The sequence below is a fragment of the Poecilia mexicana genome, unplaced genomic scaffold (genome assembly GCF_051168715.1).
Source record: "Poecilia mexicana isolate PSO_F unplaced genomic scaffold, ASM5116871v1 scaffold_8, whole genome shotgun sequence".
In the NCBI taxonomy this organism is placed as follows: Eukaryota; Metazoa; Chordata; class Actinopteri; order Cyprinodontiformes; family Poeciliidae; genus Poecilia; species Poecilia mexicana.
Window position 1 is genome coordinate 19,502,770 of NW_028263377.1, and position 17,522 is coordinate 19,520,291.

The following is a 17,522-nucleotide window of genomic DNA, read 5'->3' on the forward strand; positions in this document are numbered from 1 at the left end:
GATGCAGCTTTCTGAGCCACCCAAAGTGTGACTGCCTCCTGTGGTGCAACACACAGCAACACAGTGGCCGGGAACCAGTCAGCTCCTGTCCGTAGTGGTTAGGTCTGCATGTGGTTTCAAGGCAGCTACTGCTGCCATTTTAGCTTGGAACTGCCAGAGATTTTATGGAATGCGGCTACGGCACGCACAAAGCCAGAGATCATTATGTCCTTGGGTGGAGAAGATGTAAAGAATGTAAAAATATTTCTCACGACTTACTCAAGATAAGGATTCATGAAAAATGTTTGCTGCCTTAATTGTCTTTCATGGACGAGGCTCGATCCTCTGTTGTTGTTTTTCCTATTTATTTCGGAACTAGAAAGCATTTACAGGGCATTTATGTGAAGCAATGTCATGGAAAACTAAACTGGCATGTTGTGTAATAAACGGAGAGCGCTGGCTATGCCTGTCAGCTCTGTTCATTACGGCCTGCTGGGTGTCCCCACATCTGCAAAGATGTCAGCATGTCCTCTGTGTTTAGTTTGCTTGATTGTCCTCTGCTGGTTCATGTGGGTTCTGGAGAGGCACTGAATCACCCCAGAATAAAACGCCTTGCACACTGAGTAGTCCATGGTCTTGTGATTGAGTGGGAGCTCCTGTTTTTTTTTTTTTTTTACAAAGTGCAGGAAGTTGGTCTTTCAAGGCTCAGTGCTAAGTTGTGGATGTGGGTGTTTTCCCTCTGTTGGATGTGAATCTTGAAGTCAAAACAATTCTTTTTGATTAAGTCATGGTGGTCACAAGAATGTGAGCCTCCAATCAGCTCTGGGAATGTAAACAATCTGGGGCACTATGAGGCATCTGAAATTAAGAAATGAACAAATTAAATAGCTTGAATATTATGCGCTCCTCCTCCTTTTTTTTCCCCCCTCAAACTTACAGCTAGATAACATTCTCCATCCGGGAAGAGCTAATCCTTCAGCCTGGATATTTGCCAACAATTCAGTTGTGCCTTCTTCCCCCCCAAGGATATCTGCTGCTGAAGGACTTCCTGGCTGTAATATCAGATTTTTCTCAGACTGAGAGCAGCCTTGAATTCATCCTTCTCCCGGCTTCCATTTTTAATTTTTAACAGGACAAAAAAAAAAAAAAAAAGCAAGGACAGCTCTCTTAGCCACGCTCACATTTTGAGCAATGACTACGCCAACTGTTCCAGCTAAACTCCTCCTCAGACACGAGCTGCAGGCCAATGCCAGTTTTACGGCCATGTTGACTTTGGAAGATGACGAGAGAAAAAGACAGAGACAGACTTCCAGGGCTTTTGGCTTTACTACTTGGAGAATGTCGGAGGGTTTACCTTGGGCTGTGACCAAATGTTCCTAGTGGTCAGCAGACTTCTGGAAGAATGAAACAATAGCTGCTTGTTTATAGTTATGTTTCAGCAACCAGGTTTTCTGGCATGTTTCATAAAATCTTTTTCCAGTTATTTTAACTTTTTTTTTGCTTCTGTATGAAAACAGTGCTGCAACTTATACTGTGGACATTGAGCAAATCCGGTGTTTTTTGTGCTGTCAAGATTTTTCAGCTGGCTTCTTACTTTTTATAGTTAGTGTCTGATATATAGCGTGTAAGATTGCAGAAAAGGGCAAGTAACCGTCATAGTGTCATTACTTGTAAATGTTTAAGTATGCACAATATTGGAGATGTAAGAGTTGGATGAAAAAGGGTTAAAGCAGTTTTGTTTTTTTTTAGGTTCCTTCATTATCTGGATGGGGAAAAAAATGTCCTGAACAATGAAAAATGTCCATCATCTGCAAACAAATGTAGACCAGGACAACTGGCTTGCTTGTAAATGAATTCCCAGCCTGTTTATTTCTCTAACCTTCAAGTAGAGATGCTCCCTCTGATCTGCTTCACATCAGGGGTCCTGCTGTTTACACCAATGGCAAAAGTAATTAAATTCCAGTTAAATTTGCCTGGAGCAAGATGGCGGCTGTTGTCCTAACAACAAGTCTGCTGAGGCTCAGTTAATGGTGTCACATTTGCATTTCCCTAATGTTGGTACCCTGATGGATTTTAAAGATAAAGTATTTGATGCGTCTTTACCGGATTCACACTGTTTGTTTTTTTTTTGGTGGGGGGGAGAGCGGGTTCTTCTTTATTCTTCATCTTGTGGCATTTAGCATTAGACTCTGCTGGCATGAGATTTTCATGCTATGATAACCTTTAGTTAAATAAGTTCACAGAAACAAAACTGTGTGACATGACGTAATGCTTTGATTGACTGCTACAAACAATATTGACTAATACAGGTGTAATGCTGGTACATCTATGATATTTATTTATGTTATTTTTGATTTATGTACTTTTTCTTAATAAAAAAAGGAGAATAAATCCTTACTGAATCTATCACTTTTTAAATGCCAATTTTTTTGTTGCTGTTGTTTTGCTTTTTGCATATTTATAACAAACTAATACAAGCTGATTAAGTAGTCGGGTCTCTGAAAAATTCCCTTGCAAAAATCCAACTGCTGATTGCAGCTTGTGTGGCCAAAGTATGAGCGTTCATTCTTCAGATGCATCTACTTGCCCCTGAGCCATGTGTGAGAACACTGCATGGGTTTCTGGATAATTTTGCTAAAGAGGGGGGAAAAAATGCATGTAAGCGGTACCAAATGTGTATCCTGTAGGAAGGTGCAATACCGCCACATCACCACTACTATTGCCAAAGATAATTACCACAATGGTAGAATGTTTTCAGTCAAACCAGAGGAAACATAATAAATTAAAGTACAAAAAGCCAGGCTTGTTTCGTAAGGTCGTGGCCGAACATTTGGAACACAGCGCCCGATTCCTTTGCGTCACAAAACCGAGTCCTTCATTTTATTTATGCACTTTGTGAAGTCTTTCATGTCGAGAACAGTGGATTAGTGCGACTGCTGGTCTGGTATGTGCCATAACTAAGTGAGATTATACCACTGGAAGACAAAATTAGTGCCCATTTCTGCTCCCGGATCAACAATCAAATTCTGTCTCAAACAGAGCAGGTTGACCCTCTTCTTCTGTCAGATCTTCATTGTATTTAATTAAATAAATCCTTAAATTAAACTGCTTGATGGATGTTTTCCCTATTCACCAGACCGCCTGCCTAACCCTGGTGGTAGTTTTCCACTTTGCTTCAGCCAGCTTCTGGAGAGAGATACCAGATTAGCAGAACTAGAGCGCAAAGCCACTGAGGGTCATGCATCATTTAGGATAAAATTCTAATACCTGCGCGAGGTTAAGCATTCCAGAAAAAGATTAACTTGCAGAATAGCTTAATCTTTGCTTTGTTCTTTTAATGACTTTGTTGCATTTAGAACTTTTCTTCTCCCAGAATATTGTAATAATAGACTTTGTCCCGTTATTTTTTGTTCTGTAATTGAATTTTGGTTGCAGTAACTCGGACCGCAGTTTACATTCACATGCTGGTTTTGACCCCTGCTGACCTGTGTGTGAGGTTTTCCTTCCGCCGCTGCTGAGAGTCACAGACAACACTTCCCATCATGACATGGACTAAAACAAGCCTGTGGTGCAGTAAAATGCCAATCTGAAACAGATGTGGATTCAAAATGCCATGGATGTCCTTTTTTTCCTTCTTCTTCTTTTTCCAAAGAGTAACAACACAAGTAAGAGGGTGATCTGGTGTAGGGAGTGAAAAAAAAAAAAACACTGTTACCATGGCTCTGTCAGTGTCCCAGTAATTAATAATCATTTAGGTTTTTCACATTCATTTGGTTTCAGCTCCGTAGCTGCGATTTTAAACATTTGCAACAAGTAGAGAGAATTAAAAAGGATGCTTTTGCAGGAATGTGCAAGCAACCTGAAATGCAAACCGGATCAGAATGAGAAAAATGCGAATGCAGGAAATGACAGGAAGAGGTGAGGCTGGATGGTGGGGTGGTAGAATTACAAAGCTGCAGCCGCTGGCAGACGGCCTGATGCTGAGGTTTGTTGTGCACCTTCTGTGGTCTTTGGGCCTCGTCATGGGAATGCGTACACAGTCATTAGGCTCTGATAGATGTGTGCTGAGCTGCTTTAAACCACCAAAAGGGATTAAGATTGATGTGAAGTGAGAATTAAAGGATTATATTTAAGGCTGCAAGCTTCCTCCTCCTTCAACAAAAAAAAAATAAAAATAATAATAAATAATTATTATTATTTTTGTACTTCCCTATTAGGTTTTGAGGAAATGGCAATCAACTATTGGATATCACTTTGCTCACCGGTCAGAGGAAAAATGTGAATATTAAAGGAGAGCTTTCTGCTAGGATCCTATATTTTAATGGTAATATTTCACTGTGAAATTAGTGTTTTTACTCACCTTTCCATTTGTCTTTTTTTATTTTTAATCCCAATAGCTGGCAGGCCTGGAGCGGGACAGAAAACATGGCTGAACCACGGCGGGAAAGCACCAGCAGCCTGCAGAGGAAGAAACCTCCCTGGCTCCGACTGGACATTCCCACGGCTCAGATGTCACTAGACGAGCCTCCGACTTTTGTTCAGGTGCTCTCTCTCTCTCTCTGTCTGTCTCTCTCTCTCTCTGTCTGTGTCTCTCTCTCTCTCTCTCTTCCACTCGCGAAATGCCTCTCTCAGTATTTATCACCCTTGTCATTTGCTGTACGGCATGATTTGTGTTCGCACTTCTCTGATGTATCTTTTCCTTGTATAGCCGGTGAGGCGGCAGGGGTTCCTGCGCAGTATCAGCATGCCGGTGGAGACTTCTCACCTCCAGTCTCCGCCGCGCGACATCTTTGACACCCGGCGGCCTGTATTACAACGCCAGTCATCCATTACTCAGACCATAAAGAGGTAGGAGAAGGCGATAAGATGGATCTAGATATATTTCGTCGTACCTCATTGGTATGAACACAAAGGAACAATATCTTTGCCTTTAATATTACGAAATTGTGCATGGATGTCTCGCAGAGCATTAGACTCCAGAGTATGTTTTTGCTTTTTATGTCATTATCAAATGCAATATTTATGAGCAAATGTTTATTATAAGATACAGTAGAGGTATTATTTCCCTTTTGCCCTGTAGACTTATAAAACATCAACTTTTCATGACTTTTGCAGTGTTTCTTCTTTCCCTTTTTCTAATTTTCCAAACACTTGGTGATTAACATCTTAATGCAATCTGACCACACTTCTTGCTTTGCTCTCTTTGCATGAAGACGGCCATAGCACTCCCAAGGTGCATTTGTTTGTTTGGTTTGTTTTTTTTCCTTTGTCACTTTTATCTTCTCTCCACCTTTCCTCTGTCCCCTCCTGCCACCTTGCCGTCTCCTTCCCGCCCTGTCCTGGCTGGTCACAGCAGCAGGAGAGTGCACTTTGAGCGGATTAACACTGTCCCCGTTAAGGGGCAGCGGGCTGCACGCCGCAGCGTCAGGAAACACCACTCTCTCTCCAGAACTCTGCTCAGGTACGACGAGAACGGCCTCGCTCAGGCTTCACTGGGATGAATCTGTGTGCTGACGATGGGGGAAATGAGAGGGCGGACTATTTCCTTTTTTTTTTTTTTTTTTTAAAGTCATGAGATGTTGCATGCCCTCTTTGTAGAAAATCCACATCACAAGATGTAATTGTTTTTTCATTCAGTCAGTCCGAGTTCCCTCTTAGTCAGATTTTATTTTTATTTTTTTTAATGAGTCATGCAGTGAAACCAAAAGCTGTTCCTCTTCCTCTTACGGGAACCGCAGTAATGACTCGTGCCGGGAGTTGGAATGGTCCCTCATTTCCCTGCAGATAGGCTTCAGAAGAATCCACTCTGTTTTAGCTTTGCAACGATGGTTGTTGATGAACCAGAGCTTGATAACTGGCGTGCCAACTCGTAATGGCCCCTTCAGAGTTTCTCTGTTAGACGAGGCCTGGCAGCGAAAACGTCTTATCGTTCGCAAAGAAAAGACGCTTTTCCACTGTTGCTCTCCTAGAACTGAGGGTTAAACAATAGATAAAAGCTTGAGTGACGTAACATTTACTGTGTAGCTTGTAATCATTGAAGAGAGATGGCTCGCTCTGCCCTGTTTTCCTTTTGAAGAATGTTTTAACTTCCACTTCCTGGCCTCGGGGGAGCAGCAACTTTCTTTGTTCTGGTGCTTATTAGGCCTCTGCAACAACAGAATGAATGTGCATGTCTACTTTTAATGTGTGAATGTCCATAATGGAAAAATGCACTCTGATATTAGTTAGTAATAGCTAATTGGATTGGTGGCAGTTAATCATAGGAGTGTCTGTATTTAATCACTTTTTTTTTTTGTTATCCATATGCGTGGGCGTGAGAGAGTGTGTGTGTGTGTAGCTGTACAAGCAACATGTCTAGACTTGTTCCGTCTACTCTGCCCACTACTTGTACTATCCAGTACACCTTTTCTACACTCTGGGAAGTGTTATTTTCCTAGGGTGGTGTTGCATGTTCCTCCTGACCCACTTCCACATGTGCGAGGCTCCTACAAGGACCATTAGCGATTTGCTCTGAATGTCTCTGGCATGTGAGTTTGAAGATCTCGGTTGAAAAGCTTCTGCTTTCTGGTGTTAGGGGAACAGCAGACTGGTTTGGAGTTAGTAAAGACGGCGACGCCACACAGAAATGGCAGAGGAAAAGTCTTCGGCACTGCAGCCTCCGTTATGGGAAGCTAAAACCGCAGGTGATCCGGGAGATGGACCTGCCGAGCCAGGACAACATCTCCTTGACCAGCACTGAGACCCCACCTCCCCTCTACGTGCCGTCCTCGCAGCATGGAATGCAAAAGGTGAATAAAATTTCATTTTATTTTTATTTTTTTTGTCTTTTTCTTAAAGCTGCTTCATTAATTAAATGAAAGGTGAAGGACAGCTTTACCAATTCTGTATTTTAGCATGACAATTTTCTGTTTGTTTTTAACCTGTCAAAATTGCTCACATGTACAACACATTGCAACAGAAAATTCTCATTTTCAATTCTTACCTTTTCTACAATTTATAACTTGGAAGGTTTTTGTTAGTTTGTGTTTTTTTTCTATTTGACAGCTGCAACTTATTGAATGATAATTAGATGATTTTCAACCAGCTAAGAGAGGCAAAATGGCTCAAAACTAATTTATTCACATGAACAACATATCTTTGTAAAACTTTGTTTTACAAAGGCTTTATAAAACATATCTCAATAAAAAAATATATGATCATCTATTTTAGAGAAGAACATTCTGGAATCACTCAATCATTAGCATTTTTTAATACTAGTACATGCACAAGTCTGCTCATTTAAATGAGTCTGAATTATTACTTGCAGAACCTTCCAAGCTATTTTACATAAAATATGGACCCAACAAGAGAGCTGCCGTTTGAAATAATGCTACAATTTAAAACAAAAATGTGGATAAGAACACGTTCCTGACTCACTGATTAAATAATAAATCCTAATCATGCATTGAAATCACCTTTACCACATCTGGAGTCCTAAGAAGCAGTGATTTGCTACCATGTGATTGACTGATTTGCTGTTTGTGTTAATAAAACACAAACAGCAACACCTGCTTCGTGATGAAGCAGGTGAACATGTTCACCTGCTTCATCACGAAGCAGGTGAACATGTTTCGTGATGACTGTGTCCTTTTTCTAACCTGACCAGCAAGCCGTCCATGTCTCAGCCCAGTTTAAAAAATTATGGTGGTAAAAAACAATGCAGGAAAAGAAATTACATGCTGATCTGTTAACTGATATGAAAAATGATGGAACCAGGCTGAAGAATATGTTGCTTTTTTTATTATTGATAAAGTCCTCAAAGAATTCAAGCTGCATTCTTCAGAGAATACATCTTGAAAAGCAATTAAATAGTTTGTGTTTTTTGGTCATTCCTGCACATTTTATTTTCCGTATTTGTTTGACTCCAGTTCTTTTTTCTTTTCTTTTTTTTCCTCTGTCTCATCTGGAAAAAGAACCCATGTTTTTCTTTACCTGATGTAATGTTTTGAATCATACCTGTTTTTTTACTGTTATTTTTCTACAAAAAAAAAAAAACATGTGACTGAGCAGACTCCATATTTTTATATGTTCCATAACCAAAAACTTTGGTTGGTTTTGCAGATCGTGGACCCATTGGCACGTGGAAGAGCCTTTCGAATGGTGGAGGAGGTTGACGGCTACAGCGTGCCTCCGACCCCGATCACGCCCGGAGCCACGTCACTTTGCTCCTTCACCAGCTCCCGCTCAGGTCTCAACCGGCTACCTCGAAGGCGCAAGAGGGAATCGGTGGCCAAGATGAGCTTCAGGGCTGCAGCTGCACTGGTCAAGGTGAAAGAGCAAACGGAGCAGGATGAAATCCAACCACTAATTCGACTTTTCTTGTATTGCACTGATTTTGTTACGGCTACAAATGTGCATGTTGAACTTTGTGTCTTCATCTTTTTAGGGGCGCTCGTTAAGAGAGAGCACTCTAAAACGGGCGCAGAGGCGAAGCTTCACTCCCGCCAGTTTCATGGAGGAAGACGTGGTCGACTTTCCCGATGAACTGGACACCTCCTTCTTTGCTAGAGTGAGCACAATTTGAATTCATTTCTATCCAATGCTGAATGTTGATCTAATTCTTTAAAGAAAAAAAAAGTCATCTCTTCTTAAATTCTATGCCGCTTTTCACCTCCTCGTTTGTTTTTAGGACATCCTGATGCACGAAGAGTTGTCCACATATGCAGACGAGGTCTTTGAGTCTCCGTCTGAGATGGCCATCAAAGAGGCAGAGCCCGGCACCAAGAAGGATGAAATGGAGCTGACAGGCAGTGCCTTGGATAAGACTGAGCTTGAGAGAAGTCACCTCATGCTGTGAGTGAATATGTCGTCAGCATAGTCGGCTTTAGCGATTAATTTTTTATAAAATAAAAAAAAAAACGATCTGGCTCTAAAGCGGTTTTTCAGTAAGAACTAAGCTGGAACCGCAAATCTAACAAAAATATATATAACACGAAATACAGCTGTGTTCAGAATAACAGCTGGAAGACATCACTTACTGTATGCTGACACGCACGCTGCTGAATTTGAGTAATTGAAACCTTCAAAATAATAGCAGTTCTGATTAAAATGCATCACTGTGGAAATCCGAACAAAACGGGTCACTGTAAACACTGTTCATAAGAACTTTGATTAAAACCTGGAGAAGTGAAAATATTGAAGAGCTGACTGATGTTGAATAATGCCTAATATTGCTTATTACTTTCTGAAGAGTAATAACACGTTAGATAAATATTTATTCACAGCTTGTCTTTATAACAGGATGTGCTTCCAACTATATGGATGTAAAAAATGTTATACAGATTTTCAACTTCATTCCTTTTTTTTTTTAGACAAACTGCTATTTTAAACTGTATATAGATTGTGTTTTAATAAGGTAGTTCAATAGGTTATTATAATAATTAAATGCTAATGAATAAGAAGCAGATAAAGGCTTTAATTGTATTAATCCCTAATCCCATGCCACTTTCTTTTTTTTTAATAATCTCGTTTCCTCCCCATCTTCCCCTCCAGGCCTCTGGAAAGAGGATGGCGCAAAGCCAAAGAAGGAACCCCAGGACCACCAAAGGTGCCCTTGCGTCAGGAGGTGGTGAGCGTTCACGGACAGCGGCGTGGACAGCGCATCGTCGTGCCGGTCAAGAAGCTTTTTGCTCGCGAAAAGAGGCCGTACGGGCTGGGCATGGTGGGAAAGCTGACGAACCGCACCTACCGCAAACGCATCGACAGCTACGTGAAGAGGCAGATCGAGGATATGGATGACCACAGGTGGCAGAGCCTCCGTCCCGCTTCTCTGCTGCTTCCCTCAGTGGGTGACGGTATCGGATAAACTCCAGCCTTTCTTAACACACGCTCTGTGTCTCTTTCAGGCCTTTTTTCACATACTGGATCACCTTTGTTCATTTACTCATCACTATATTGGCTGTATGTATATATGGTATTGCACCAGTGGGCTTCTCTCAGCATGAAACTGTTGATTCTGTGAGTCCTACTCATCACCTCAATAAACATTTTTTTACTCGCACAGTTTCACCCCAATACTGATCCCTGTTCTGTTTAATTTTGATTTAGGTTTTAAGAAACAAAGGTGTCTATGAAAATGTCAAGTTTGTACAGCAGGAGAACTTCTGGATCGGGCCTGGTTCTGTAAGCTAACCCTTCCTCCTTCCTAATGTTTTTGTTAAACTGACACGTTTCTGCATGCAGGTGTTGGATGTTTTATGTTTTGTTTTTTTTTTCATCTTCGTGTGATCCACGTTTAGGAATCCCTGATCCATTTAGGGGCCAAATATTCTCCATGCATGCGACAAGATGAGCAGGTACACAATCTTATCAGGGAAAAGAAAGCTGTTGAACGCAACTCTGCGTGCTGCGTTCGGAACGATCGCTCCGGCTGCGTTCAGACTTCGGAGGAGGAATGCTCGGTCCGTTTAAAAAACATTAAACCTATCCATCTGCTAAGAAGCGCGGTGAATGGTTCTGATCCTCTGTGTTTGCCTCTGTGCAGAGTACTCTAGCTGTGTGGGTGAAGTGGCCGAATGATCCCGCTATTTTAAACAGCACCCCACAGTTCAAGGGTAAAGACAGGCAGCATGGCTCGGTGTGTCATCAGGATCCCAGGTAGGAAACACGACGAGCCTTTGTTTCATAGCGACAGCGTGAGCTGATGGTAGATGAAGCATTTTACACATCTGTTGTGTACGATTTCTCTCTGACTGCAGGATATGTCTGGAGCCGGCCTCGGTGTCGCCACATGAATGGCCCGATGACATAACGAAGTGGCCTGTGAGTAATTTGAAGCCTCCACCCCGACGTGATTTTGATCCTTATTACAATGAACCTTCACTTTTTAAAGTGGCACTTAATTCACAGTAAAAGCAAATTATTAATTAAATATTTTGTAGTTATTTGTATCTTTAATATTGTCTTTATTCAGTTGAAGCTACGCTACTGATGAAAAGAAAAAAAATCAAGTATTTTATTTATTTATTTATTTTCAGGATTAAATTGTCCAAATTAATTGGAGACATTATTTCTCACCATCCAATTAAACAGTTTTTTTTGTTTGTTTGTTTGTTTTTTGTTTGTTTGTTTGTTTCTTTTTTTTTAATTTCTCTTATTACCCTTAAGGTAATAAGTATATTTTGACGAAATGTGCTGCAGTCTCGTAGATTTGAATCCAAAGAAAATGAAATTATTACACGAATTTGCTTCAATAAAAAAAATTTTCAACTAGACGGCCAGTTTGGAATAACCCAACTAATTTCTCAGTGGTTGTTCTGTTCTGTTTTTGTTAGATTTGTACCAGGTACAACACAGGGAACCATACCAACCTGCCTCACATAGACTGCACCATCACAGGCCGGCCCTGCTGCATCGGAACCAAAGGGAGGTGAGAAACATTCGGGCCGATCACACAAACCAGAGAAACTTTTTAGCTTACTGACCGCTGCGGTTTTGCTTCAAGGTGTGAAATAACATCCAGGGAATATTGTGACTTCATGAAGGGCTACTTCCATGAGGAGGCTACTCTTTGCTCGCAAGTAAGCAGCTGTGCACATCACGTGTTTCTTTTTGAATCACCGGGGGGATTCAGCTGAACATGCTGTCCTTTTTTCAGGTGCATTGCATGGATGATGTCTGTGGATTGTTGCCTTTCCTCAACCCAGAGATTCCAGATCAGTTTTATAGGCTCTGGCTTTCTCTTTTCCTGCATGCTGGGTGAGTCACACATGTTGGCACGATCTTTTCAAAAAAATTTCCTGGCGTGAAACACTACCTGGGAATGGATTGAACTGGACTGTGTAAAAAGGCGCATTTCAAGCTTTTATGTCGTTTTTCTTACTGTTTGATCATCCCAGGTAGGTATCAAAGATTGAAACAAAAACTCCAACTGATTTTCTTCCAGGATTTTTCTGCATTTAGGTTAATCAAGTATCGCGTGTCCCCTGCTGAGTAAAAAGCATTCCCACAGCATAACACTGTCGCCATCCTGCTAGATTTCCTCTTTGTATAAAGTTGGATGTTCGATCCTATTTGAACCGAACATCTTCTTATTGCTTGTTTTTACCCAAACGATAGCTTTCTTTTTGCCACTCTGCCACATTTTTTTTTTTTTTTTTATGTACGGCTGATGACTGGCATGTTACCGGATCCCCTGAGCTGTTTTCCTCAGTCTTCATGATGACGTTTATTCACCGCTATTGTCTAACGAACGACAGCCTTCACAGAACGGCTGTCGACTCGGTGACAGGCCAGTACCACATAGTGCTCGGCTGTGAACTGGAAAGAAAACCAGTCGACGGTAAAATTTCCAGTAAAAGTCACTAAAGTTTGTGGTTGGAATGTGACATTTGGAGAAGTTCGAACCATATGAATACTTGCGCTAGAAGAACTGATACCCTAAATCAATAATCTTTCAGGGAACAACATAAGGGAAGGAAACTTGTTGTGAACTAAAACAGCTGTTGTTGAGATTCCTCTGTTTATATCTTACACTCCATCTGTTTGCCATATGCCAAAAATATGTGTGTTTTGATCCAACTGCTCGCTCGCAGTGGTATTCTGTTTTGGCGTCATCATGCTAGCTGCAGTCTAAAGCTGCCAGTCAGGCAGAGCAAAAGACCTCCCCCTTACAGCCACCCCACAGTTAAGAAGCGCTTCATCTTTGCGTCGTCTGTTATTTCTCTCCTGGATAATTAACAAAGTGGCCTCGCTGCGTGAACTCATTAAGCTTCCCTGAGATGGAGAGTGATTTCTGCAGCAGTGCTTCTTCCAGCGCCGGAGGATTATCTTCTCAACACCTGCGGCTTTGCGGAATCTCCGTCCCTCACGCGCTTTTCTTTTGTCCGCGTCTGTCCTCCCAGAATCCTCCACTGCATGGTGTCGGTGGCTTTCCAGATGACCATCCTGAGGGACCTGGAGAAGCTGGCTGGCTGGCTGCGCATCTCGATCATTTACATCCTCAGTGGGATAACCGGGAACCTGGCCTCGGCTATCTTCTTACCCTACAGAGCAGAGGTAAGCAGAGCTTCTAGGTTGCAAGACGCGTTCACCTTGTTTTGTTTCCTAATTCTTCTCTCGCCTCGTCTCAGGTGGGTCCCGCTGGCTCTCAGTTTGGGATCCTGGCCTGCCTGTTTGTGGAGCTCTTCCAGAGCTGGCAGATCCTGGCCCAGCCGTGGAGGGCCTTCATCAAGCTGCTGTGCGTGGTGCTCTTCCTCTTTGCCTTCGGGCTGCTGCCCTGGATCGACAACTTCGCCCACATCTGTGGCTTCATCTCCGGCTTCTTCCTGTCCTTCGCCTTCCTGCCCTACATCAGCTTCGGCCGCATGGACCTGTACCGCAAACGCTGCCAGATCATCGTCTTCCTGCTAGTGTTTGTCGGTCTGTTTTCGGGCCTCGTGGTGCTCTTCTACGTCTACCCCATCAAGTGCGACTGGTGCGAACTGATCACCTGCATCCCCTTCACGGACAAATTCTGCGAGAAGTACGACCTCAACGCCCACCTCCATTGAAGCGCGAGCAACGAAGCATGAAGGCATCAGGTCAATCGTTGTGGACTGATCTGAGAGGGAGGGGAACATTTCCTCTTTCTCTGTGAACTAAAAGATTATCGTTGTGTTCTTTTACTGTGTCATTATGAATACCTATACTCCTCATCATATGGATTTCCTTTACGTTCCCATTCACAATCATTGTCAGTGCTTTTATTGTCCAGTGAAACAAAGCTAAGGCACTTCAAAAACCCATCAAAGCGCCTGGTTTCACTTTACTTGAGATCAAGTAGTTGGAGAAGCCAAGGCGCTGGTACAGGCTGAAGGATCATATTCAACATTTGCAACAATTATTCAGGCAACCTCAGAACCAGAAGCAGGGACAAAATATATATACATATATACCTTTGGTGCCTTGTTGATAAATGTACCAACTACTGCCATATTTTTGTTACATTATGCTGAGCACTCGAATGTTTCCTTTTGTTTATTGCTTCTCGAGAAGTGATTATTGTTTTGAACACGGCGGCGTTTTAGCCGCCCATCTATCCTCATGTAACTGAAACGGTAAAAAGAAAAAAAAAACAAAAAACGACTCTTAATTAATAAAAAATGTGTGCTACTTTTTCTTAACGCCTGCTGGATGTTGTGTAGTTTATTAAAATCAAACAATGAAACACGACGTTTCTAAAGATTGTGTTGTAATTTAATCAGGTTTTTTTAGGCCTCCTCACTCGCCACGAACTACAGTGTGATTAATTGAGATAAAAGCTGATGTGCCACTGATGACGAAGAATATGATGTTATGTCTGTCGGTAAAAAGCAACAATTTGCTGTCTGAATCCGCTGTCAGTCCACTCTGTCCACGCAAACCTCTCTCCCCTTTCTCGTTGGGTTAGGTGTGGAGTCCAGTCCACCAGTGCAACAGGGTTTGTTACATTGAGTCCAGCGAACGCAGCCGACTAGCAGCCGCTGTTCCGTCGTGCGTACACCTGCCCGTTCAGCATGTACTCCATCTCCTGGAACTGCATGTTGGATACGGAGATTTCCGAGGGCCCTTTCTCCTTGAAGCCGGCCTTTAGGTAGAAGGGCACCAGGAAGTCCTCGCAGATGAGCAGCGCTCTGCGGAGGCCCGGCATGCACCGCAGGTACTGCAGGTAGCGCCACAGCAGGATGGATCCCTTGCCTTGCTGTCGACAGTGGCGGTGCACCGACAGCACGTGGATGTGCACAGTAGGCGTGTCTGGAACGTGTTGGGTCATGGCCTCCTGGATTAGAAAGATTAGATTTCCATCAGCGATGAGTTGCAAAAAATAAATATCTTTCTTATAGAAATATTTTTTTGTTGTTTTTTTCTAATACCTGTGAAAGCCTTTCCTTGTGCCAGCCGGAGCCAATGATGAAGGCTACCAACTGCCCCTCCTCAAACCAACCCAGAGACAGCTCGGGGCACTGACCCAGAAAATTAAGCACCTCATTCAGCGTGAGTGGGCACTCGCCAGAGACGGACACGAATGCTGCGAAGCATTTCAGACACTGATTATCATCATCAAGGAGGCGATTAAGATGAAAGGAAAGAAAATATGATGTTCCCTCATGTTTAATCAGCTGACACACATATAGTTTTTTTTCCCCCATAGTGTTGAAATTAGAAAACTCCAGCATGTTTTACAAATACATAATCTTAAAAATGTACCTTTTTTTTGGCGATGGTTGCAAAAATTCCGTTCATGAACATCAAAAGCATCTTACCTTCTCTTTCTATTTCGAACACGCTGATTGCATCCTGTGGGGTGAGGTTTCTGAACTCGCTGGCGGGGAGCGTGTGTCGTCTCTGCTGCCGAGAGGTGACCACTCTGACGGGCGTCTTCAGGAAGAAGGGCTTCAGGAAAGGCGAACCGCTCACCTGCTTTGTCATGTTACCCTCGTGAAGAGCAGCTTCACAATGATGCACTATCATTAATTTACTAATATAGTTAAAATGATGGCCAAATGTCTGATCTCTTGTCTGTCCCACACCTGCGTCTGTAATCTGCCTAACCTCTCCGAGCAAGACGCTGACCTTTGTGCCTCCTCTGCTGTCCGCTCCTCCTCTCCCTCTTCTTCTTTGTGTCTGATCTGATAATGCAAAGTGGTCGTCTCAAAGAAGGGGAGCTGCCTCCGCACGTGCCTCCAGTCTCTAATAAATCCCTGGATTCTAAATCAGACATAAGCTTGATACCTTGGATCTGGATTAAAAAGCTAAAACTAGATACTGGAATAGTTAAAGCAATAAACTGTTTGCCTTCTACATGTGTTTAAAAAGGAACTGCCTTATCTCGAGTGTTTCTAGAATTTATTGTAATGATTTTTAAACATTCACAACTAGGAAACCATGTTTGGGATTATTAGATTAAATGAACAGTATGGTGACATTTTGAATATGCGGTACTGATAAGCAGTGACTAAATCTTGAAAATCTCAAAATTGCTTCTTTTTCCCTCTTAACATGCCACTGAACAGCGGAGAGATACAACAAAATGTTTATCGATTTTTTTTATTTATTTATTTTTTTTTAAGCACAGGAAAACAGGAGCATCTTTATTTTCTTAAATTTAGATGCATAAACTGAAAAATGTTGCAGAAGTCGTCCAACTTGTGGCAGCTATGAACAGGTGTTTCAGCCCAGGACGTTTGTGTTGAAACAGGCTTTTTTGTGTCAACACTCGCTTCTCTTTGGGATTAAGGTCCAGGCATTGGGCTGGTCGCACCACAACGCTAATCTTGTTGTTGAACCAAGATGTTGCTCGCTTTTTGGAGGGTTTGTGGTCTTTTTTTTTTTTCTTTTTGGTAAAACACCTATTTCCTTTTTGTAAGAGGACATGATTTTCTGAAGTATTCTGAGGCGTATTGTGGCTTGAATCAGGTGTTTGGGGCCCAACTTACTTGACACAGAAAGATCAATTTTACTTTCATCAGTCCCTAAAGTGTTGCACCACTTCCATTTAGGAAATGTTCTTTGGAACATTGTAACCTCCTCAGCACATACTTTTTTCAGCAGTGGGACTTTGTTGCGTCTGTCTGCTGAAAGCTTGGTGCCTTTTAACTCTGCCAAATTTGCTGCGTGACTGTGTCGGTGTTTCCAGGTAACTGGGCCTTTGTTGGAGCTGATCATTGACTTGTGTTTTTACCATTTTGGTTGTTCTCTGATCTCACTGAACAGTTTCCATTTGAAGTCACATTTGAACTGATTTCAAATGGACTGACTTTCTGCATTTCTTTATATGTTTTTGCTGTCCAGTCAGCTTGTTGTTCTAAGAATGCTAATTTCTGACCTGTAACATTTATTTTTTCACATTTTTCTGAGAAAAAAAAAATCATTATAACTAGCATGAACATTTCTCACCTTCACCTCAAAAATACTGATGCTTATTTAACGTCTGTTTTCTTACAGAACTGGTGAGATCACTGATTAGATTCCACACTGCTTGTTTTGAGTACATTATGTACATCATTAACACAGGGTCTGAAGGTTTTCTATTTATTTACTTCATCCATTTGAATTAATTATATTATTTCTGCCAAAAACAGTGATGAATCAGGTGATGTTGGACTATAATTATTTGAACACAAGCAGAATATGTTATATCAGTTGTGTATTTCAGAGTGGGCATGAGGGAAACGTGGCGCTGCTGAACGTTTTGATGCACACGTTTCTAGAGATTAAGGGCATGTGGGCTAATTTGCTGGAACACAAAGAGGAGGGAGATTTGTGTGGATTGCTGTTGGATTGATTTCATGCTTTGAAGAGATTTACCAAGGACTAATTAAATGGGAAGGCACTTGTTTTTACCAGCCTGAGGTGGACCTCAGACCCATGCATATGACTGACAACCTAAAATGGTAAAGCAGCTCCTGAACTCACTCTAAGTTCAAAACAATAATGATGATGTTTCAGGAAAACCTCTGCTCTTTTGTCATGCGGAAACTAAGCTATAGCCTTTTAACTTGTTTTTTTTTAGGGTTTGAATCTTTTGTGAAGGTGAAAAAAATAAA

At 41.9% G+C, this 17,522-nt stretch overlaps 2 protein-coding genes across 3 annotated transcripts in view; one reads left to right on the forward strand and one right to left on the reverse strand.

The window, feature by feature from the left end:
- The window catches only part of rhbdf1a (rhomboid 5 homolog 1a (Drosophila)), a 29,406-nt gene extending 15,286 nt beyond the window's left edge, over positions 1-14,120 (forward strand). The window contains exons 2-19 of one of the 2 annotated variants that reach the window (XM_088007645.1): positions 4,377-4,521; positions 4,688-4,827; positions 5,333-5,440; positions 6,554-6,767; positions 8,080-8,286; positions 8,405-8,527; positions 8,648-8,811; positions 9,511-9,762; positions 9,864-9,975; positions 10,066-10,140; positions 10,257-10,418; positions 10,502-10,614; positions 10,716-10,779; positions 11,292-11,386; positions 11,462-11,537; positions 11,615-11,715; positions 12,861-13,014; positions 13,089-14,120. In XM_088007645.1, the coding sequence (XP_087863771.1) occupies positions 4,405-4,521; positions 4,688-4,827; positions 5,333-5,440; positions 6,554-6,767; positions 8,080-8,286; positions 8,405-8,527; positions 8,648-8,811; positions 9,511-9,762; positions 9,864-9,975; positions 10,066-10,140; positions 10,257-10,418; positions 10,502-10,614; positions 10,716-10,779; positions 11,292-11,386; positions 11,462-11,537; positions 11,615-11,715; positions 12,861-13,014; positions 13,089-13,508 (2,697 nt within the window). In that variant the 5' untranslated portion in view covers positions 4,377-4,404 and the 3' untranslated portion in view covers positions 13,509-14,120. The remainder of the gene's footprint in view (positions 1-4,376; positions 4,522-4,687; positions 4,828-5,332; positions 5,441-6,553; positions 6,768-8,079; positions 8,287-8,404; positions 8,528-8,647; positions 8,812-9,510; positions 9,763-9,863; positions 9,976-10,065; positions 10,141-10,256; positions 10,419-10,501; positions 10,615-10,715; positions 10,780-11,291; positions 11,387-11,461; positions 11,538-11,614; positions 11,716-12,860; positions 13,015-13,088) is intronic. The other variant, XM_088007644.1, reaches the window with a different exon arrangement.
- Positions 14,121-14,449: 329 nt separating this feature from the next.
- On the reverse strand, positions 14,450-15,737 carry aanat2 (aralkylamine N-acetyltransferase 2). Its single transcript, XM_015013671.2, has 4 exons — positions 15,550-15,737; positions 15,240-15,425; positions 14,850-15,004; positions 14,450-14,755 (listed from the first exon to the last, which is right to left on the reverse strand). The coding sequence occupies exons 1-4, from the start codon at positions 15,695-15,697 to the stop codon at positions 14,450-14,452; spliced, it is 795 nt and encodes a 264-aa protein (XP_014869157.1). The 5' UTR covers positions 15,698-15,737.
- Between the last annotated feature and the right edge of the window lie 1,785 nt (positions 15,738-17,522).

Coding starts and splice junctions, on each gene's coding strand:
- aanat2 (XM_015013671.2), bottom strand. CDS start 15,697: ATGTCTGATTTAGAATCCAGGGATTTATTAGAGACTGGAGGCACGTGC. Junction 15,005..15,239: donor GTTCGAAATAGAAAGAGAAG/GTAAGATGCTTT, acceptor AATGCTTCGCAG/CATTCGTGTCCGTCTCTGGC. Junction 14,756..14,849: donor ACAAGGAAAGGCTTTCACAG/GTATTAGAAAAA, acceptor TTTCTAATCCAG/GAGGCCATGACCCAACACGT.